Source organism: Emydura macquarii, unplaced genomic scaffold (genome assembly GCF_026122565.2).
Source record: "Emydura macquarii macquarii isolate MOO-44397 ecotype Brisbane River unplaced genomic scaffold, CSIRO-AGI_Emac_v2 contig_2473, whole genome shotgun sequence".
NCBI classification, from domain to species: domain Eukaryota; kingdom Metazoa; phylum Chordata; order Testudines; family Chelidae; genus Emydura; species Emydura macquarii.
In genome coordinates, this window is record NW_027132610.1 from 9,016,254 (window position 1) to 9,032,291 (window position 16,038).

Consider the following 16,038-nt stretch of genomic DNA (forward strand, 5'->3'; position numbering starts at 1 on the left):
ATCAGGAATCTCAAAATAAAATGCGTCTAGTGACATTGGGAAACCAGGGAAATAAGGCAGAGCTGTTCCTGTCTCACCCTCAGTAATTGCAAACACACCCATGGGCTTGCTGCATGCCAGCAAAACAGCCCAACATGTAGTGAATGGGGTCGGTTGGGGAGGGTGGGTAGTGAAATATAATTTGGCATACAGGTATTGCTATCGAGACTGCCCCAGTATCAATGAGCAGGAAGTCTTTCAGAAGTGAACACTCCATATTTTCTCTGCATAGGGCATGTGCCTACAGTTATTTCATGGACTAAGACAAAGATGCACATTTAAAAACACATTGAAACAAAGCCTAAGAGTGCCCCTGCTCTCAGAGGAAAGCTATTCAAGGGCATATCAGATTCACTTCTTGGGGATCCCAAATCACACCTCCCTCACGGGAGGGATGTAAAGTTGCACCTCTAATCTCCCAAAGATACACATGGGAAGTGTGTATTTCAGAAGTACCAGGGGATCTACAATAATAAACATGAGAGCTTGACCCCATCTGACCATCTCCAGCTCCTTACCTGTGCTCCCGCCTTCCCTCTCTATAGGAAGTAGAGCATGTAGGAGCAGCCCTAACCTCTGCTAGCTTTCCAGGTGCTATTTCTGCCACTGTCAGAGAGGAGCATGTCATATAAAGAAACTGCCTCTCCTCCCCCACTCCCTCAATTCTTCCCACTGCTCTAACACAGGCTTCCTCCACACCTAAAGACAAGGATTGAACCACACAGTGGTTCAAAGAAAGGAGCTTTTAGGAGAGGGAAGAATTGTCTGCTTAGACTATGCTTGGTCTCTTCCCAATGTTCAGGTTCCTATCTGACTTTCCTTGCAATGGTGGGCAGCTTCTGACTCTAAAAGTGGTCATGTTCTCCTCTCTGGGTATTTTCATGTCTCACTTTCAGTCTTTGTGTAAGTCAGAGCCAAGTGAGAACTGCCTAACAGCCCTGCCCACAAAAAACAAACAAACCTCCTGCAGTCACCCTAGCCCTGAAGTATGTTTTGAATACATTAGAAGGAAATCCTTTTCAGTGTCCTGTCTGTCTGTTCACACCCATCAGCATTTTTTGGACTGTCATTTTTTCCCCAAGTGCCCGCTTTGCAACAAACACCAAAGAAATGTCTCTCAATTGACTTGAAGTATAAAACGCTACCTGACTAGAACAATAGTCTTAGCTTCAAAGAGCATAATTGCTAGAGTAATTTGTGAATCCAAATTAATGTTTTGGTCTTTCAAATTGATGCACTGTATGTGGGAGAGAGAAGAAGAAGCCTGACTTTGTTTTTAAATGTGCAAATAGCAGATAGCAACAATCCAAGTTTAATTAAAGCAACCAGACGTCAGTATACAAACAGGAGTTTATTTGTCACACAGCCCAAGTCTCAAGATACACTAGGAGTCCATAGGGCAAATAAAACGTATTTTAAAACTGATTTAAAAGTTGAGTTTATATCAGTATCACTACCCCACATAAAAAAGGTGCTCATAGACTTTAAGGTCAGAAGGGACCAATATATCATCTAGTCTGACCTCCTGCACAATGCAGGTCACAGAACTTCACCCACACACTCCTGTAATAGACCCTTAACCTATGACTGAGTTATTGAAGTCCTCAAATCATGGTTTAAATACTTCAAGGTACAGAGAATCCACCAGCCAGTGACTCATGCCCCATGCTACAGAGGAAGGCGAAAAACCCCCAGGGCCTCTGCCAATCTGCCCTGGGGGAAAATTCCTTCCCTACCCCAAATATGGTGATCAGCTAAACCATGAGCATGTGGGCAAGACTCACCAGCCAGACACCCAAGAAAGAATTCTCTGCTATTAGTGAAACCATGAACAGTTTCCAGACAACAATAAATTAATCATTCGAATATTCTGTTTCTGAATGGATGCCAGTACCAAAGCATTCAGGGGAAAGTCATAGCTCTCTACCCTCTCTGCCGTTATATATTCTACCATGTAAAATATGGTATCATGGAGAGAGTTGGGTTATATTCAATATCTTCATAAATAATTTGGATAATGGCATCCTGTCAAGGATGGTCTAGATATTACTCAGTCCTGCCACCATGCAAGGGACTGGACTGGATGACTTACTGAGGTTCCTTCCAGTTCTACAATTCTATGATTCTATGATTTTTCTGCACCCAGCTAAAAATCAATTCATATCCTGAAATATGAAATATGCTCTATTATCAGAAAATTAGGTGGGAGAGCAACTGAAGAATTTAAACAGGCAGGTATTATGGTGATAACTGGGGACTACCAAAAAACTATCTTCACTTGGCTTCAGGGTTTTACACAAAGCATTAGGTGCCTAATGAGATAGGGCTAGAGTACACAACTCAGTGCCTTGCACATTAAAAGAGCAAGTCCCCAGTACAGTGACTGACGATTGGAATGTTCCCATTCACTGCCCTAAGGCGTATGTAAAATCCTTATGTGAAATATGTAGAGACAATAACATAGAGTGATTAAGAAACCAATTTGTGGGAAATCACAGTCTCATTGTTTAAGTAAAGGTTTTCACTTTCAAGGAAATGTACACAATTTAGTGCTTGAAATCAAAGCAAAAATTATGATTCTAGAACTGTTCAAGGGTGATCTGTTAGTCAGCAAATACTCTTGCCATATCTATTAATAGAACAAGTAAATATTTTCCTTTTTCATATTTTAACAAATAACCTCCCTGTGTCTCACTTATCTATGTTTACATTTCAATTACTAGTTCTGGTGTTTTATTACTGAACTTCTGTATTTACAGACAGTCAACCGTTCCTAACTGTGGAAATGTATTATTAGAGCTGGTCATAATATATCAGAAAGTGTAAAATTTAATCCAAAGACCAGGAGGGAAAATTGGAAAAGTTTTTTTCAGAAATGTTTAATTTTTTTCTATTTTTTTTAACCAATTCTAGCTATTATCTCTATTTGTGTCGGACATCTAGCAGCATAGTAATGGTATTATTTTCATTAACGTTAATCAGAATGACAGCAACAGATTAACAACAAACCAGATTACAAAATAAGAGCAAGAACAACAACAAAATCTGCTTAATTGAAAATATTTGCCCTTTTCTGTTGTGAGGTGATGGCAGGTTTCTCATTTTTAGTATTAAAGTGTCAGGATAGATTGGCTTGTGGTTTCCAAAATATCTGATATTAAATGATTAAGTCCCATTATCCTTTGCCATGATCATTTTCAAGACTATCGAGATCATTAATTTAAGTCTAGCATCCCATGAGTCCACACTTGGTAAATGCATTCTGCCACAGCCAACACAAAACCTTCAACCAGTATGTTACCTTTGCAATGTTACCTTCCTGCGTCACCATTGATAAATTGTGTAATGGCTATTGCTAGTAAATTCCAATTTACTTCATTAGCTCTTGAAGTCACAGCATTTACTCCTTTAGCCCTGTTCCTGCAAAGACTTGTGCACATGCTTAACTTTATGCCATTGAAGTCAGTAGGATTACTCACATGCATAATTAAGCACATGTGTAAGTCTTTGCAGGATCAGGGCCTCTAATTATAATGGCATCTTCCGCAGAAGAGGGTAGTAGAATGCAATGGGTCCTATCTTGCCATTCATCTATAAACAAAATATTCATTGGCGTCAATGGAAGACACACCTGCAAAAAGATGGCAAAATGTGACCCACCGGCTTTGGTCCTGCAACATGTTCTGAGGTAGGCAGATACTTATGCCAGTGCTGAATCCCACTGGCTTCAGTGGGGCTCTGTGGAGGCTCAGAGTTCTGTTAGCAGGATACATGTTGCAGGATTAGGACCATAGTTTGCAGAAGCTGATACACAGTGTGATCACACCTGATGGTGCTGGTCGGAGTTTTACAAAGTATAAAGTAACATTACACATGTGCTGACTGTAAGCCATCAAACACTAGAAAAAAGTCATAGGAAGAGACCATTACTTTCATGAGCAATTTGCATCTTCATTGGAATACATGATAATGGAGCATTGTTATTCATCACTCTGTACCGCTAATCCCCTTTTTAGAAGCCAAATCCTAGCAGTCCTGTCAAAACCCACTACTAAGGCAGTGAAAAATAGTACATTACTTAACATCTGCATCCATTACAGAAATTATCACCCATGGGGAAAGTGTAAACAAAACGACATCCTAACAAATACAACATTATGACCAGGGTGTGCATTTAGTTACTGAATGGATTTTACCTTACCTGTTACATAAAAGCTAATGTTTCTTTCAACATTTCCTACTTTATTGGAAGCCACGCAGCTGTAGATTCCAGAAGATTTGGCTTCGGCTACAACCAGAATGCTAGCAGTCTGTGAAAGAAAGAATAGTTTTAGCTTACGTTAGATTAAGAAGTTGTTTGAACCCTTTTTTAAAAAGTTCCTATTGCCATTAATATGATTCAGTTGCTCCATTCGTCCAGTGAAAGGCAGTGCAGTGGTGATTAGTTGGAAGTGTCACCATGTCAAGCTCTGATAGTGATGGAAAAATAACAGGAAACTAGCTTCCCAGGAGACCGCTACATTATCAGAGTCACTACAACCCAAATCTTTGAATGTGCCTTTCAGGTTGATTTATCGCATGCTGCTGATATAATAATGACAGGTGATAAAACATGAGGTGTGGCATAGCATGCTCTACCCTACGAGGCTGCCCGTGGGTCAGTCAGTCAACAAAGGGAGTAGGTGAGGAACGCCTTAGTCACTTGGATAACACTAGGAAAATATAGCCCCATTTTATAACAGATGAGTTTGTCACATCTTTCATTGTTTCTTGTATATGCTACCTGAATGAGGGCAAGGGCAGAACAGAGGCTTACTCATCTCTGTTTCACATTTTTTTTTTTTCGTTTTGGATTTCAGCTTTAAAACAGTTCATACAATCAAAACGCTGCTTTGATGATCAATGCTTCTACTTCACTATTAAGATCACGCCATCTTAGAGGGCCTAGCATACTGAATGTTTCCCTGCAGTGATAAAATGTGTATGAATAGAAGCTGAAGGCCATGGTAGAGTAACATCTAACATTTCTTCAGAGAAAAATGTTACAATGATGCTTACACTAGGGAATGCCCTGCATAGTGGTGGAAGGATGGTCCAGGGGTTAAGACACAGATCTAGGCTTTAGGAGTCCTGGATTCAAGTCTCTGCTCCACCACACACCTTTTGTATAACCTTGGGACAAGTCTCTAAGCCTCTCTGAGTTTCTGTTCCCCATCTGTAAAACAGGTATAATAGTACTTCCCTGCCTCACAGGGATATTGTGAGGCTAAAAACATTAAAGATTGAGAGGTGTTCAAATACTATGTTAGTGGGGGGCTCTAGAAGTACCTAAAATAGAGATTTTTTGGGAGGTTGCCCCAATAATTCGAGGTGGTATTCTTAATTTCTGTTATAGACTATTATTTATTCATATGAAATGCTGTGGCATCCACAAAGAGCCATGATGCTGCACAGATAGATAAGAAGGCTCAAAAATCTAAAAGGATAAGCAGACAATGAGTAGGGGAAATAGATACAAAAGTCAAGTAAAGTGGTCATGGCTGATCACATCCTCATAATTCAGTTGAGCTCCCCTGTTGACCATTAATCTAACCATTCTTAGTCAGTTAATTTTGCATATGCCTCATGGTACAGATAGGTTTTGACGAGAAATTTTAATGCAGACCGAGTAATGGGTCTGCAGAGTGGTTCAAGGAGGGCATTCTTTTTTAAGCCACCTCAAAGGGAATGGCATGGATAAAAGCATGGAGATGGTTGTAAGAAAAGCAGATAAATGTGTGTTGAGCTGGCATTATTGGTAGAGTTGTGTGAGAGGCAGTAATGAGAAAAGATTGAAATGTTTTAGTTTTTTTAAGCTACTTGTACTTTCAATAAACCGTCAAAAATAATTTTAGTGCAATTAATATTTTCTTCTGTTCATTCAGTCTATAACTGAATCCATCGGTCAAGATCAACAAGATCTCTGAGGAACAGTGACCTTCTGCATCTCCTCCATGAGTGCTGGTCAAGCATAGTAAAAACAATGTTTGAACTGTGATGATTTTGGGATCCATTTGTTCAGCTTATGGATTCTGATTAATGTTATGAAGTAGTAATTATTACATTTTTGTGTCAGGGAATGCCTCTGTGGATGTGGAATCCACCATTTCCTGACAGGGCCTGTAGCATGTCTGACAGACCAGAGACAATAGTTGGTCATTAAACTTTAATAGTCATGTATTCAGGTGGAAACATCTCAGAAGAGTGGGTTGGCTGAAGCTGGGAGAAGCTAGTTCTTCCAACCTGTCTGCAGGGAGGGAAAGTAGAAAACCCCAGCTGCAGAACAAAACGGGGGGAATGTAAGGGAGGCATAAAAATTCAAGGCACTCAGAGACACACAGGAAGCTTTGGTCAGGAGAGAAAGGCATGCTTTTGTAGCGGGATAGCAGGCAGATAGATCATCTTTAACTGTGGGACCAGCCAAGGTCAGAGACAACTAAGTTACCTAGAGGGAGAGGAACTACTTGATTCTGAGAAGAAGCCATGAGCTGCAGGAGAAGGATCCTGAACACCCCAGAGGACTTTCCCCAAGCCCAAAGAACTCTCCAGAGCCATGAGGAAACTGAGGCAGGGTAATGCATACAGCTGTGTTTATTATTTTGCCTAGTTCTGTGTATCTTTCATGCTAAGTAAGATAATCAATTTTGGAAGTCTCACTGTGTGTCTGCTGGCTTTCACAGTCACATGTCCCTGAAGAGTTAAGCTGTAAACCCAGAGCACCCATAAGGTGGAGTTCTGGATATGGGTGTGTTTAAAAAACTGGGCAGGGAAGAAGCAGGCCTTGCTCTCTGACTCGACTGGTATCTGATATTTATTTTATTAGACTGAACCCCATAGTGTATTTCTTCCTGAGCCGCAGGCCTTCCTGGTAAATACTCCTCCTTCTGCCATTCCCCCAGTTGTAGGGTTGCCAGGTGTCCAGTTTTCGACCGGAAAGTCCAGTCAAAAAGGGGACCTGGCAGTGGCCAGTCAGCAGCGCTGACAGGGGTCCCACATGGGGAGGGAAGGGTACACTTTACTGGGGCCCGGAGGCCCTGGGGGGCCCAGCCCAGGCTACAACCCCCATTACCATGAGGAAAAAGATGTTCTTGGCTCATGAGATTGTATGTATGGGATGCGGGGTTGTGGTATGTGTGTGGGAGGGCCCGTGTTACAAGTTTGTACTGGGCCCTGAGTGATGACTGGACACTAAAAGTGCAGTTACCGGAGCAACCACGACCAGCCTCTCCGCCGAGAAGGCGGGAAAAGCAACAGCTGCTCAGCTGCTGCTGCTGCTGACAGAGAGAACTGGCTGGACCCTGGGCCTGGCTCCAGCCTCTCCAGCAGACTACCACTACCCAGTGGTGGGGGGTTTCCTGTCTGTTCCCCCCTACCCCCATCGCTGTGCCTGATTTCCCTGCCCTGGCCCCTCGCTCAGGATACTAATTCCCACTCTGCACTGTACACAGCACGCACCCCTCTCCCCGCTGCCCGTTACTGCCTCTTCCCCCCCCCTCCACACCCCACAGAGCGTGCCCTCTCTCGCTGCCCCTTACCATCTCCCCCTGCACACTGCATGACCCTGACTGCCCGTTACTTCCTTCCCTCAACACACGCAGCACAACCCCCTCACTGCCCCTTACCGTCTCTCCCCACCACACACACACCCCATGTCCCCGCCCACTCCCAGTTAGTGGTTCCCCAACTCCAGCACCCCCTCTCTGCCAGTTAGTGCTTCCCTCACACAGCATTCCCCCTCAATGCCAGTTAGTGCCCACAATCCCAGCACCCCTCAATACCAGTTCCTGCCCTCTCCTCCCCCATCTTTGGGAAGCAGAGCCAAGCTACTTTTTTTTTGAGTTATCAAGAGTGTGGAGTAATACATTTCTCTTCAAACAATATTCTGAGCTGCTTATTCTAGTGACATATTCTTATTTAAAAATAAGTTTGATTTAAAATACAATACTTTCTTAAACAGCCAACAATCAGTTGCCAGCTTTTCAAAGAACTATTTAGACACCTTAAAAAGACTTAATTTCTACAAAACAAATCTTACTGTGCATAATTTGCTAGAAGCCACAACAATTTGTATCACATTTAGGGTTTCTATATAACAGAAACAAGATGATTAGGACTATGGAAAATGGGCTAGCAACAGGCTGGAAAATAGGTTGCTGCATTTTATAGCAGAATTACATATGCTGCCAGATTTGTTTGGCGCTATCTTGGTATATTATGTTTTAGCAAGGCATTCTTGTTTGTATAACTGAAACTTTCCTTTTCTAAGTTTGTGAAACTTCTCATTTGCCCTCAACCCAAGAAAAAGCTCATGTTCCTGTACCATTTGGTATCTAGTAACACAAAGAAAAGAGGTGGGATGGGATTTTAACCAAGTTATGGGAAGATTTTTAAACTTTGTTTTTGGATTTTAGTGGTGGAGGTACTTTTCACTTAATGTAGAGGCACTTAAACCTGTTTAACCTTCACATAAATCAGTTTAGTTTAATTTAGTAATATACTAGTACATGCTAAACAAGGATTAAATGGGTTTGTGTGAGTCTACATTAGGTGGTATCGCCTATTTAATTACATAGACTTCAGATTAATTTAGTAAAGACTGTACAATTTTTCTAATATAGACAAGCCCTAAGTATTAGGGCACAATTGCAAATAGATGCATATTGGGTAAATGTCAATATGTATTTGTATAATACCACACTGAATCAGTTCATTGGGTTTGCTTCATTTGAGTGTGCAATCAGTTTTCTTTTTAAAAAATAAATAAAGTCCCTGAGAAGGCATGTGGGGAAAACCTACCTACAGAACACATGAGACATTTAGTAAATGCTTCTAAAACTAGAGTATTTTTCTATATAATTTTTCTGTGGACAATTTTGTTGTAGAAAGGAATCAAGTATGAGAAAAATGTTTTCCAGAAGGCAAAGAACAAACATTTCTTTTAAACCTCTCATGCTGTTCTAAGTCTCATGAATCAGCAACATCTTGCTCAATCACATCAGCTTCTTGGGATGAAGGAGCAAGCAAGGGGAGGGGGGGGGAGGGGAAGAGGAGGGAAGGAAAGAGTGAGGGGGTGAGGCCTCGGGGGAAGAGGCAGGGCCTCGGGGGAAGAGGCGGGGCAATGGGCAGGGCAGGGATGTCTGGTTTTCAGCAATTAAAAAGTTGGCAACCCTACCAGTTGATGGGAATTAATGTTATCATCCAATAATTTGACACTATCAGGTCTCAGATTTAAAAAGGAAATTTCCCCTAAAGCATAAGTTTTCTTACTCCATCAGACATAGATACATTAATTATTCCTGGACAGGGGCCTATGCACTCCCTTAGATGTGTATATAATATTATCTCAGTTATTGCCCTGGGTACTCGTAGTGTATAGGCATAAGACATTACTCCTTTAATAGTTTGTGAGTCTTCTAAAGGTGCACAGTGTGTTCTGTGGTGTGGATGCTGCCTGAAAACAGTCAGAGAAGCAGTGTGTATGTAACTAGGTCTGGCTTGTTTGTGTATATTGAGTAAACTGGCTTATTTGGGACTTATCTGAGCTGTGTGGTTTCTTCATAGTGTTGCATAAAGAGTATTTTCTATTAGTCTCATGTCATCTAACTCTTTCAGCATCTGACATTCTCTGCAACATGAAGAGGTTTAGAAATTGGCTGCAGCAGTGCTGTCTGCACAGGAGGACAACATGCAGCAGTAGAGTGCCACAGCTAGATATGACAGTGTAAACGCTGGTATCTGCTAGCTCCCAATCAGACATTTCCACCAAAATTTTTCTTGTATCAAGCCAACCAAGGCCAATCAAAGTATTAAGCACTAAGAAAGAAGGCACGTTTCAGAGTCAGAGGCTGGGGAGATTGTTCACATACTGCTGCTGCCATCACTAACAGCTGAGAGAAGAGGAGATCCTGAAAGCAGGGAGAAGGCTGAAATGGTGGCCAGATGTGAGGCTGAGGGGGAGGAGGATCAGGAGGGCATGCACACTGATTGAGACAGGTGACAAAATCTTTATAGGCAGGAGGAAGCACAGGTGATTCCTCCCTCGTGCTGGCAGTGGATGAGGAGTTTCTACATTAAAGTCCCGTTTCTCATAAGAGCCTACACAAAGGACTCATGTTGTTGAAATGGGCAGCAGAGAAGCCAGAGCGCAGTTGTACCAAATGGTTGGCATTTTGACAATTTTCCTAGGAAAGATACCTCCCTGCCTCCTAAAAGGTGTGTACATGAACATCCACTGAGGTGGTGGCTTGGCTGTGGGAGTCCCATGTTGAAATACTGGAGCACATCACTGTGGTGTTTTGATTGTGCCAATGATTTGATATACTTAATATGCTTCACCTGTGGATTGGAGGTATCTGTGCAAAACATCTGGACAACATGCTTCACCTTCAGAACAAACATCATTTTCAATATAAGAAACACCTAATGAAATACCTCAGAATTGAATAACAGGATTTGGACAAAAGTTATGGGGAACCTTTTTCTCCCAAGTTCATGCTGTCTAGGCAGATGATTTTGTTCCTCATGAAGCAAAGCTGTATCTTCAGCGGCATTACAAGCAGAATACAATATCCCGTTGAAAAAACAATGGCAGGAGCAGCCCTAAGATGTTGCTGGCTAGGGCAGAAAACATTTTCAGCACTCCTCCTCATCCCGAGTGGTGGGACAGTGCCTCCTGAAAGAAGGTCCCCAAGGACAACCGCCCTACTCGCCTGCCCCTAGAACTGGCCCTGCATCCAGCTGATTCATAAAGAAGCTGCAGTACAAGCAACTAAGTACTCTCAGATACACTCATAAGACCTTAGTGCATTAGTGTATTAATACCTTATGGTTAATACACTAACATTTGATTCACTGCCTCTGTTGCATGTAGAGGAAGGGAATGTTGAGGAGCAGATGGCAGACAGGGATCTGCAACTGAATGTGCCAAGTCATGCTTTTTTCAGTGTTGTCAAACACTAGACCCAGCGTGCCCCTCTGAAGTGATTGTTTTAAAATTGGTGACAAATTTTAGTCGCACTTAGGAGGATGTATAACCCAGAGAAAAATTATGTGTGGTACATTGAAAATAAGGCAAGCTAAAATCCTAGAGCAATGCACTTAAAATAAATAGTACAAACTACAGCCCAGATCCTCCTAAGTACTTAAACATATGAGTAACTTTAAGCATATAAATAGTCTTATTGAAATCAAAACAACTGTCACATGCTTAAAATTGCCCACATTCTCCACTGCTTTGCTAGTTGTGAACGAGAAGAAATAGAATATAGGGTGAACTATCACAAATAGTTTCATTTGTTAGGATTGACTTTATATAGACACATTTATGGTTCCACAACTCGTAACATACAGGATCCATCCCTACCTTGTCAAAATATTAGCCTCATCACACTCTCCATGGTGATGTATTATTTATCTAATATTCATAGGTGTTTAATGCATTTTTACTAAACTATTGTACTGCAGTTGTTTGTATTTTATACTGCAGTGTCACAAATTATAATGCACACACACGCATCTGTGGCCAAAGATGATATCATCAATCAAACTAAAGAGGAACAAAAAAAAAGAGTGGTTTGGGGTTTGTAAAACCTTTACAGTTGGGTATTTAGTTTGCATTTTATCTTAAATCCTGAAGTCAAGTGGCTTTGCCACTCATAAGTGATGTGTCCATCCAAAATGTATGCCAAAAAGGTGCACAGATATCAAGGTGATAAGGGCCATGTAAGTAGCTGGATGGATAGCTAAATAAATAAATAAAACCTTCATACCATAACACACTACACGGTCATGTAATAATTCTCAGTAAATCATACATTGCACACATAAAATAACTACGTTAAAAAAATTATCAAGATTGCGACGTCAAATGCTCCAAAATTAGTAAATGCTGGAATTAATATTTCCTGTGCAACCTTAATTCGGCCCCCTTGTACAACTGCCACATGCTTTTTTGATGCAGTTTTTAATTACATGATCACATACTAATTTTTCAACAAGAGCTCTGCCTCAGTCAGTGCACAATGTTCACTTAGTGAGCAGTTGTTCAATAGTTTGTTTTCTCCTCATTGTTCAGTGTTTGCCCCCCAGGCCTTATTTACTACACACTACTCAATCCATGCTCTGAAGACAGAATCATTCATTTCCTCTGGCTTTTCTCTGGCACGCATCACTATAATACCTGAGTGCTTCACAAACTTAAATTAATTTTCAAAAGTCCTCTGTCCCCCGGATAAGGGGGTGGTATTATCCCCATTTCACACATGGGAACTGAGGCACTGAGCGTTTAAGGTTAAAAGTATCCAGTAATTGTTTTGATTTGAGATGCTGATTTGAGATGCTGAGGAGCTGATTTGTCAGAACACTTAGCATTATATAGTATTCTGCGTGTTAAAAGTACAGCTCGCATTGACTTCATCGCAGCTGTGAGCACTCAGCACTTCTGCAGATCAGACACCAGGATCTCATCAGCCACTCAGACAATGAGAAACACACAGCTAGTGGCCACCTGGGAAAAGTTTAGTTTAAGTGATTTGATTAGCGTCACACAGAAATTTTGTGGTAGAGGAAAGGATAGAATCCATTTCTCTAAGGCATCATTCAACTGCCTTAAGCATGAGACCATCTCTTCTCTTTCTCGAACCCTCTGCCTCATTCACTACAAAGCTTCTGCAACAAATGAAGTAGGGGTCTTACAAAGAACAGTCTCCTTCACTACACAACCCTGATTCCACCTCATCCTACCCCATGCACCAAATGAGGCAGGAGCCCTGTCAGAAAAACTGGTATGTTTGATCATGTAATTGAAGAATATATCATAATGCATGATACACACAGGGGGGCTGAATTAAGGTTGCACATGTAGCCTGAATTCTGGCATTTCCTAACTTCTGAGTGTTCTTAAGTGTTCTTTTAACAATGTTTTTGTGTGTGTAATTCCCAGTTTTTTAGAAAAACAAACGGAAAAAACAGTAATTCTGTCCTGTGGTATCATATTGACACTCCCATCGTTCATCAGCAGGGTTGGAGCCTTGAGCCATAGCACAGCCCACTGCCACTTGAGCTAACAGAGTAACTGACAGCCGTGTTAGGTTGTCATCTTCTATGTGGACTAGCACTAGATGGAGATGAGACATACTCTTTGTCAGAAGGCTTCATGGCTATTTGCTGACAGCAGAGGAATGGAGAGACTCGGGATCCATTCAGATCCATTCCAATCTCCTTGTTCTGTCAGATTTTCAGTCCCAGTTTCCTCTCCCCTGCCCACCAGCTTCCAACCCCAGTTTCAGCCCCGTCCCCTGGCTCTTTGTCCCCTCTGCATTTGAATCAGGCAGCTTCCTCCTTCACACTGCCTGGTCCCAGCGGGGGACATGGGGGAGGAGATGGAAGGGGGTCACTGAATGCACAGCAGACAGTCTCCCCACTCAGTTTGATAGCCTGGATCCAGCACAGCCTACAGCAACCCAGAGTTGCAATTGCTGGGAAAGTCCTGCTCCGTCCTGGGCTGAAGCATGCCCTATGCACATGGAATCTTTGGGGAATTTAGCTGCTAAAATCTAAGAAGTCTCTACTGAGCATGTGCAAACTGTGACTTTTTAAAAAAGGCTTATAATGTGGCCAAATTCAGTCAGGTTTTCATGGGAACATTACAAGGCACAGCCCTCACAAAAAAGCTGCCATCTCTGCCATATTTCAGTCCCTGCCCCGAAGCATGAGGGTGTTAGAGCTTTTGAAAGAAAAGGTTGCCAGGATTTTTTTAACATGGCAAAACAATGTATTTTTCCCTAGCCTCATTGATGGAAACAACTGAACTGTTTTGGCTGAAATGTTCAAAAACAAATTAATCCTGAGGCAAACATATGGCATGAAAAAATTCAGCCCAAACAGCTGAAGTTTGACAAAATTATAGGCAACTGAAAATAGCCTCTTATAATGGGAAGTGTCGGGGAACTTTAATAAATAGGTGATATTAACAGCTTCGCCTATAACACAATATACACTGATATAGATTAATGCACCATATCTTACTTTATTTTTATTGCAGGTCATCCACAGATTGCCTTTGCAATGAATTGTTGCACCAGTTAAGGATAACAGCCAGTATTAGCATTGCACTAAATATAGCCATGATTTTAGCTGGAAGCACTCATAACTGATGTTTCTTAAGAACTGAAAGATTCTGGGTCAGTTTAAATGGAGAATCTAAAAATAGTGTGAGTTAGTACATTGTAGAAAGTCAATGGGAAAATCCAACATGAGAATGAAAACTTTGGGTGTGGGAATTGAATCACTTGTACAGTTATTTGATGATTAAGTATTATTGCTTATGTCATGGACTTATTCCATTATACCACTCAAGTTTCTCAATGTCTGTTTAGAGAGGTTTCAACGGAAATGTTACTAAAACACAGTCATGACCATTTTTTTCCTGTGTCACTAGATGAATAATGTAGCACACCCTTCCTGTGTTCTTTTACCCATACAAACTCAGGGTTGGGGGGAGGGGTTAAACTTAAAAAGTAAACTAGAGGTTACATTTCTATTCACATACAGACAACAAACCAACCCAATGAAACAAAAAGCCAAACCAAAGAGAACCATCATCTGATAAGGTGCTAATGCTTTATTTACCTGAAATGTGAATGGAATTGGCAACTCTTCCTTAGACAAGACCAAAACGCTTACCTTGATTACCAAAAGTAAACTTCTGAACATGCCTTGTTCTTCTCTTGTCTTAATTACTGTAACCTCCTTCTCTCTGGCCTCCCCACTTCTCAGTTTTCCTCTCTCCACTCTATTCAAAATCTCTATCCTTTCAAGTTTCTCTAACCATGTTGTTCCATTCCTCAGTCCCTTCACTAGTTTCCTCCGTCATTTCACATCAGCTTTAAGATCATTGTTCTCAGGTGCCCAGCTCCACCCCAGTCTACCGCTCAGCTCTTTCCTCCTTGCTCCATCACATCCAACTTTCCACCCTGTCCTTTAAGTGCTACCTTTGTCTACTCCTCACATTGAGCTTCATGACTTCTTTTTACACTGCCTTCTATGCTTGGAAGTAGGAATAGGCTGGATGTTCAGTTCTGATTACATGAATTTATCAATACAGAAGGTATTCGGAAGTGCTCAGATAGTTCTGTGAATGGACCAATCAGGAAGCTTTTGTCTCAACTTCCTCCACTTTGACTTTGCTTTGGGACACAATGAATGAAAATTTTAACGAGATATGTCGGTGATTTTAATCCTACGAAAACTGACTGCAAAGACTGCAAAGCCACAATCTCTCATGGCAACATAAATGTCTGACTACTCTATGTCAGCCATGTTTGTGGAAATCAGGTAACCTAAGGGTTGGCAAGAAACAATGCCAACGGCCAGAGAGCACTTTACATTTAGAATAGCTACCTGTCCTCAGACAAGCACTGCTCAGAAGACTATGGAAGAACATGCAGTCCAGAGAAGGCCTTGGAAAAGCAATTATTCACAGGCAAGAAAACTCACATTGACCTAGCAGAGCCAATGGCTGTAGCTAGCCACCACATTTCAAGCAGAAATGATTTGTGCTTCAGATGGCTCATAAAAATTACAGAAGCCCCCTTATCAACTCCCTTTTTGCTATTAGTCTTACACCTGAAATGTATGAAAAAGTTTGGCAGTATCCGATAACTTTGATAACTTCTAAATGCCGTTGTTTTAGTGAAGGCACACAGTTCTTTCTGGGATTAACAGCATGTTGGATAGATAAAGAGAACAACTGTGCTTCATTGGAAAACTCTCAATAATACATACACATGGGAACCATCATTTCAGATGCATTTCTGGGCATGCTTAAAAAAAATGGCAGATTGCCAAAGACTTCAAACAAACTCTACAATCCTGCATGGAGGATCCATTATTAGCATCTTCCTCCAGGAAGGAACTTATTTGCTGTGGGCTGGAAGTTGGACTGACATTTCAGCCCCTCCT

At 41.5% G+C, this 16,038-nt stretch overlaps 1 protein-coding gene across 2 annotated transcripts in view; it reads right to left on the reverse strand.

Annotated features, from left to right (window-relative positions):
* FLT1 (fms related receptor tyrosine kinase 1) overlaps positions 1-16,038 on the reverse strand; it is a 132,419-nt gene that overhangs the window by 47,186 nt on the left and 69,195 nt on the right. For both annotated transcript variants that reach the window (XM_067562924.1, XM_067562925.1), the window contains exon 12: positions 4,241-4,349. In XM_067562924.1, the coding sequence (XP_067419025.1) occupies positions 4,241-4,349 (109 nt within the window). The remainder of the gene's footprint in view (positions 1-4,240; positions 4,350-16,038) is intronic.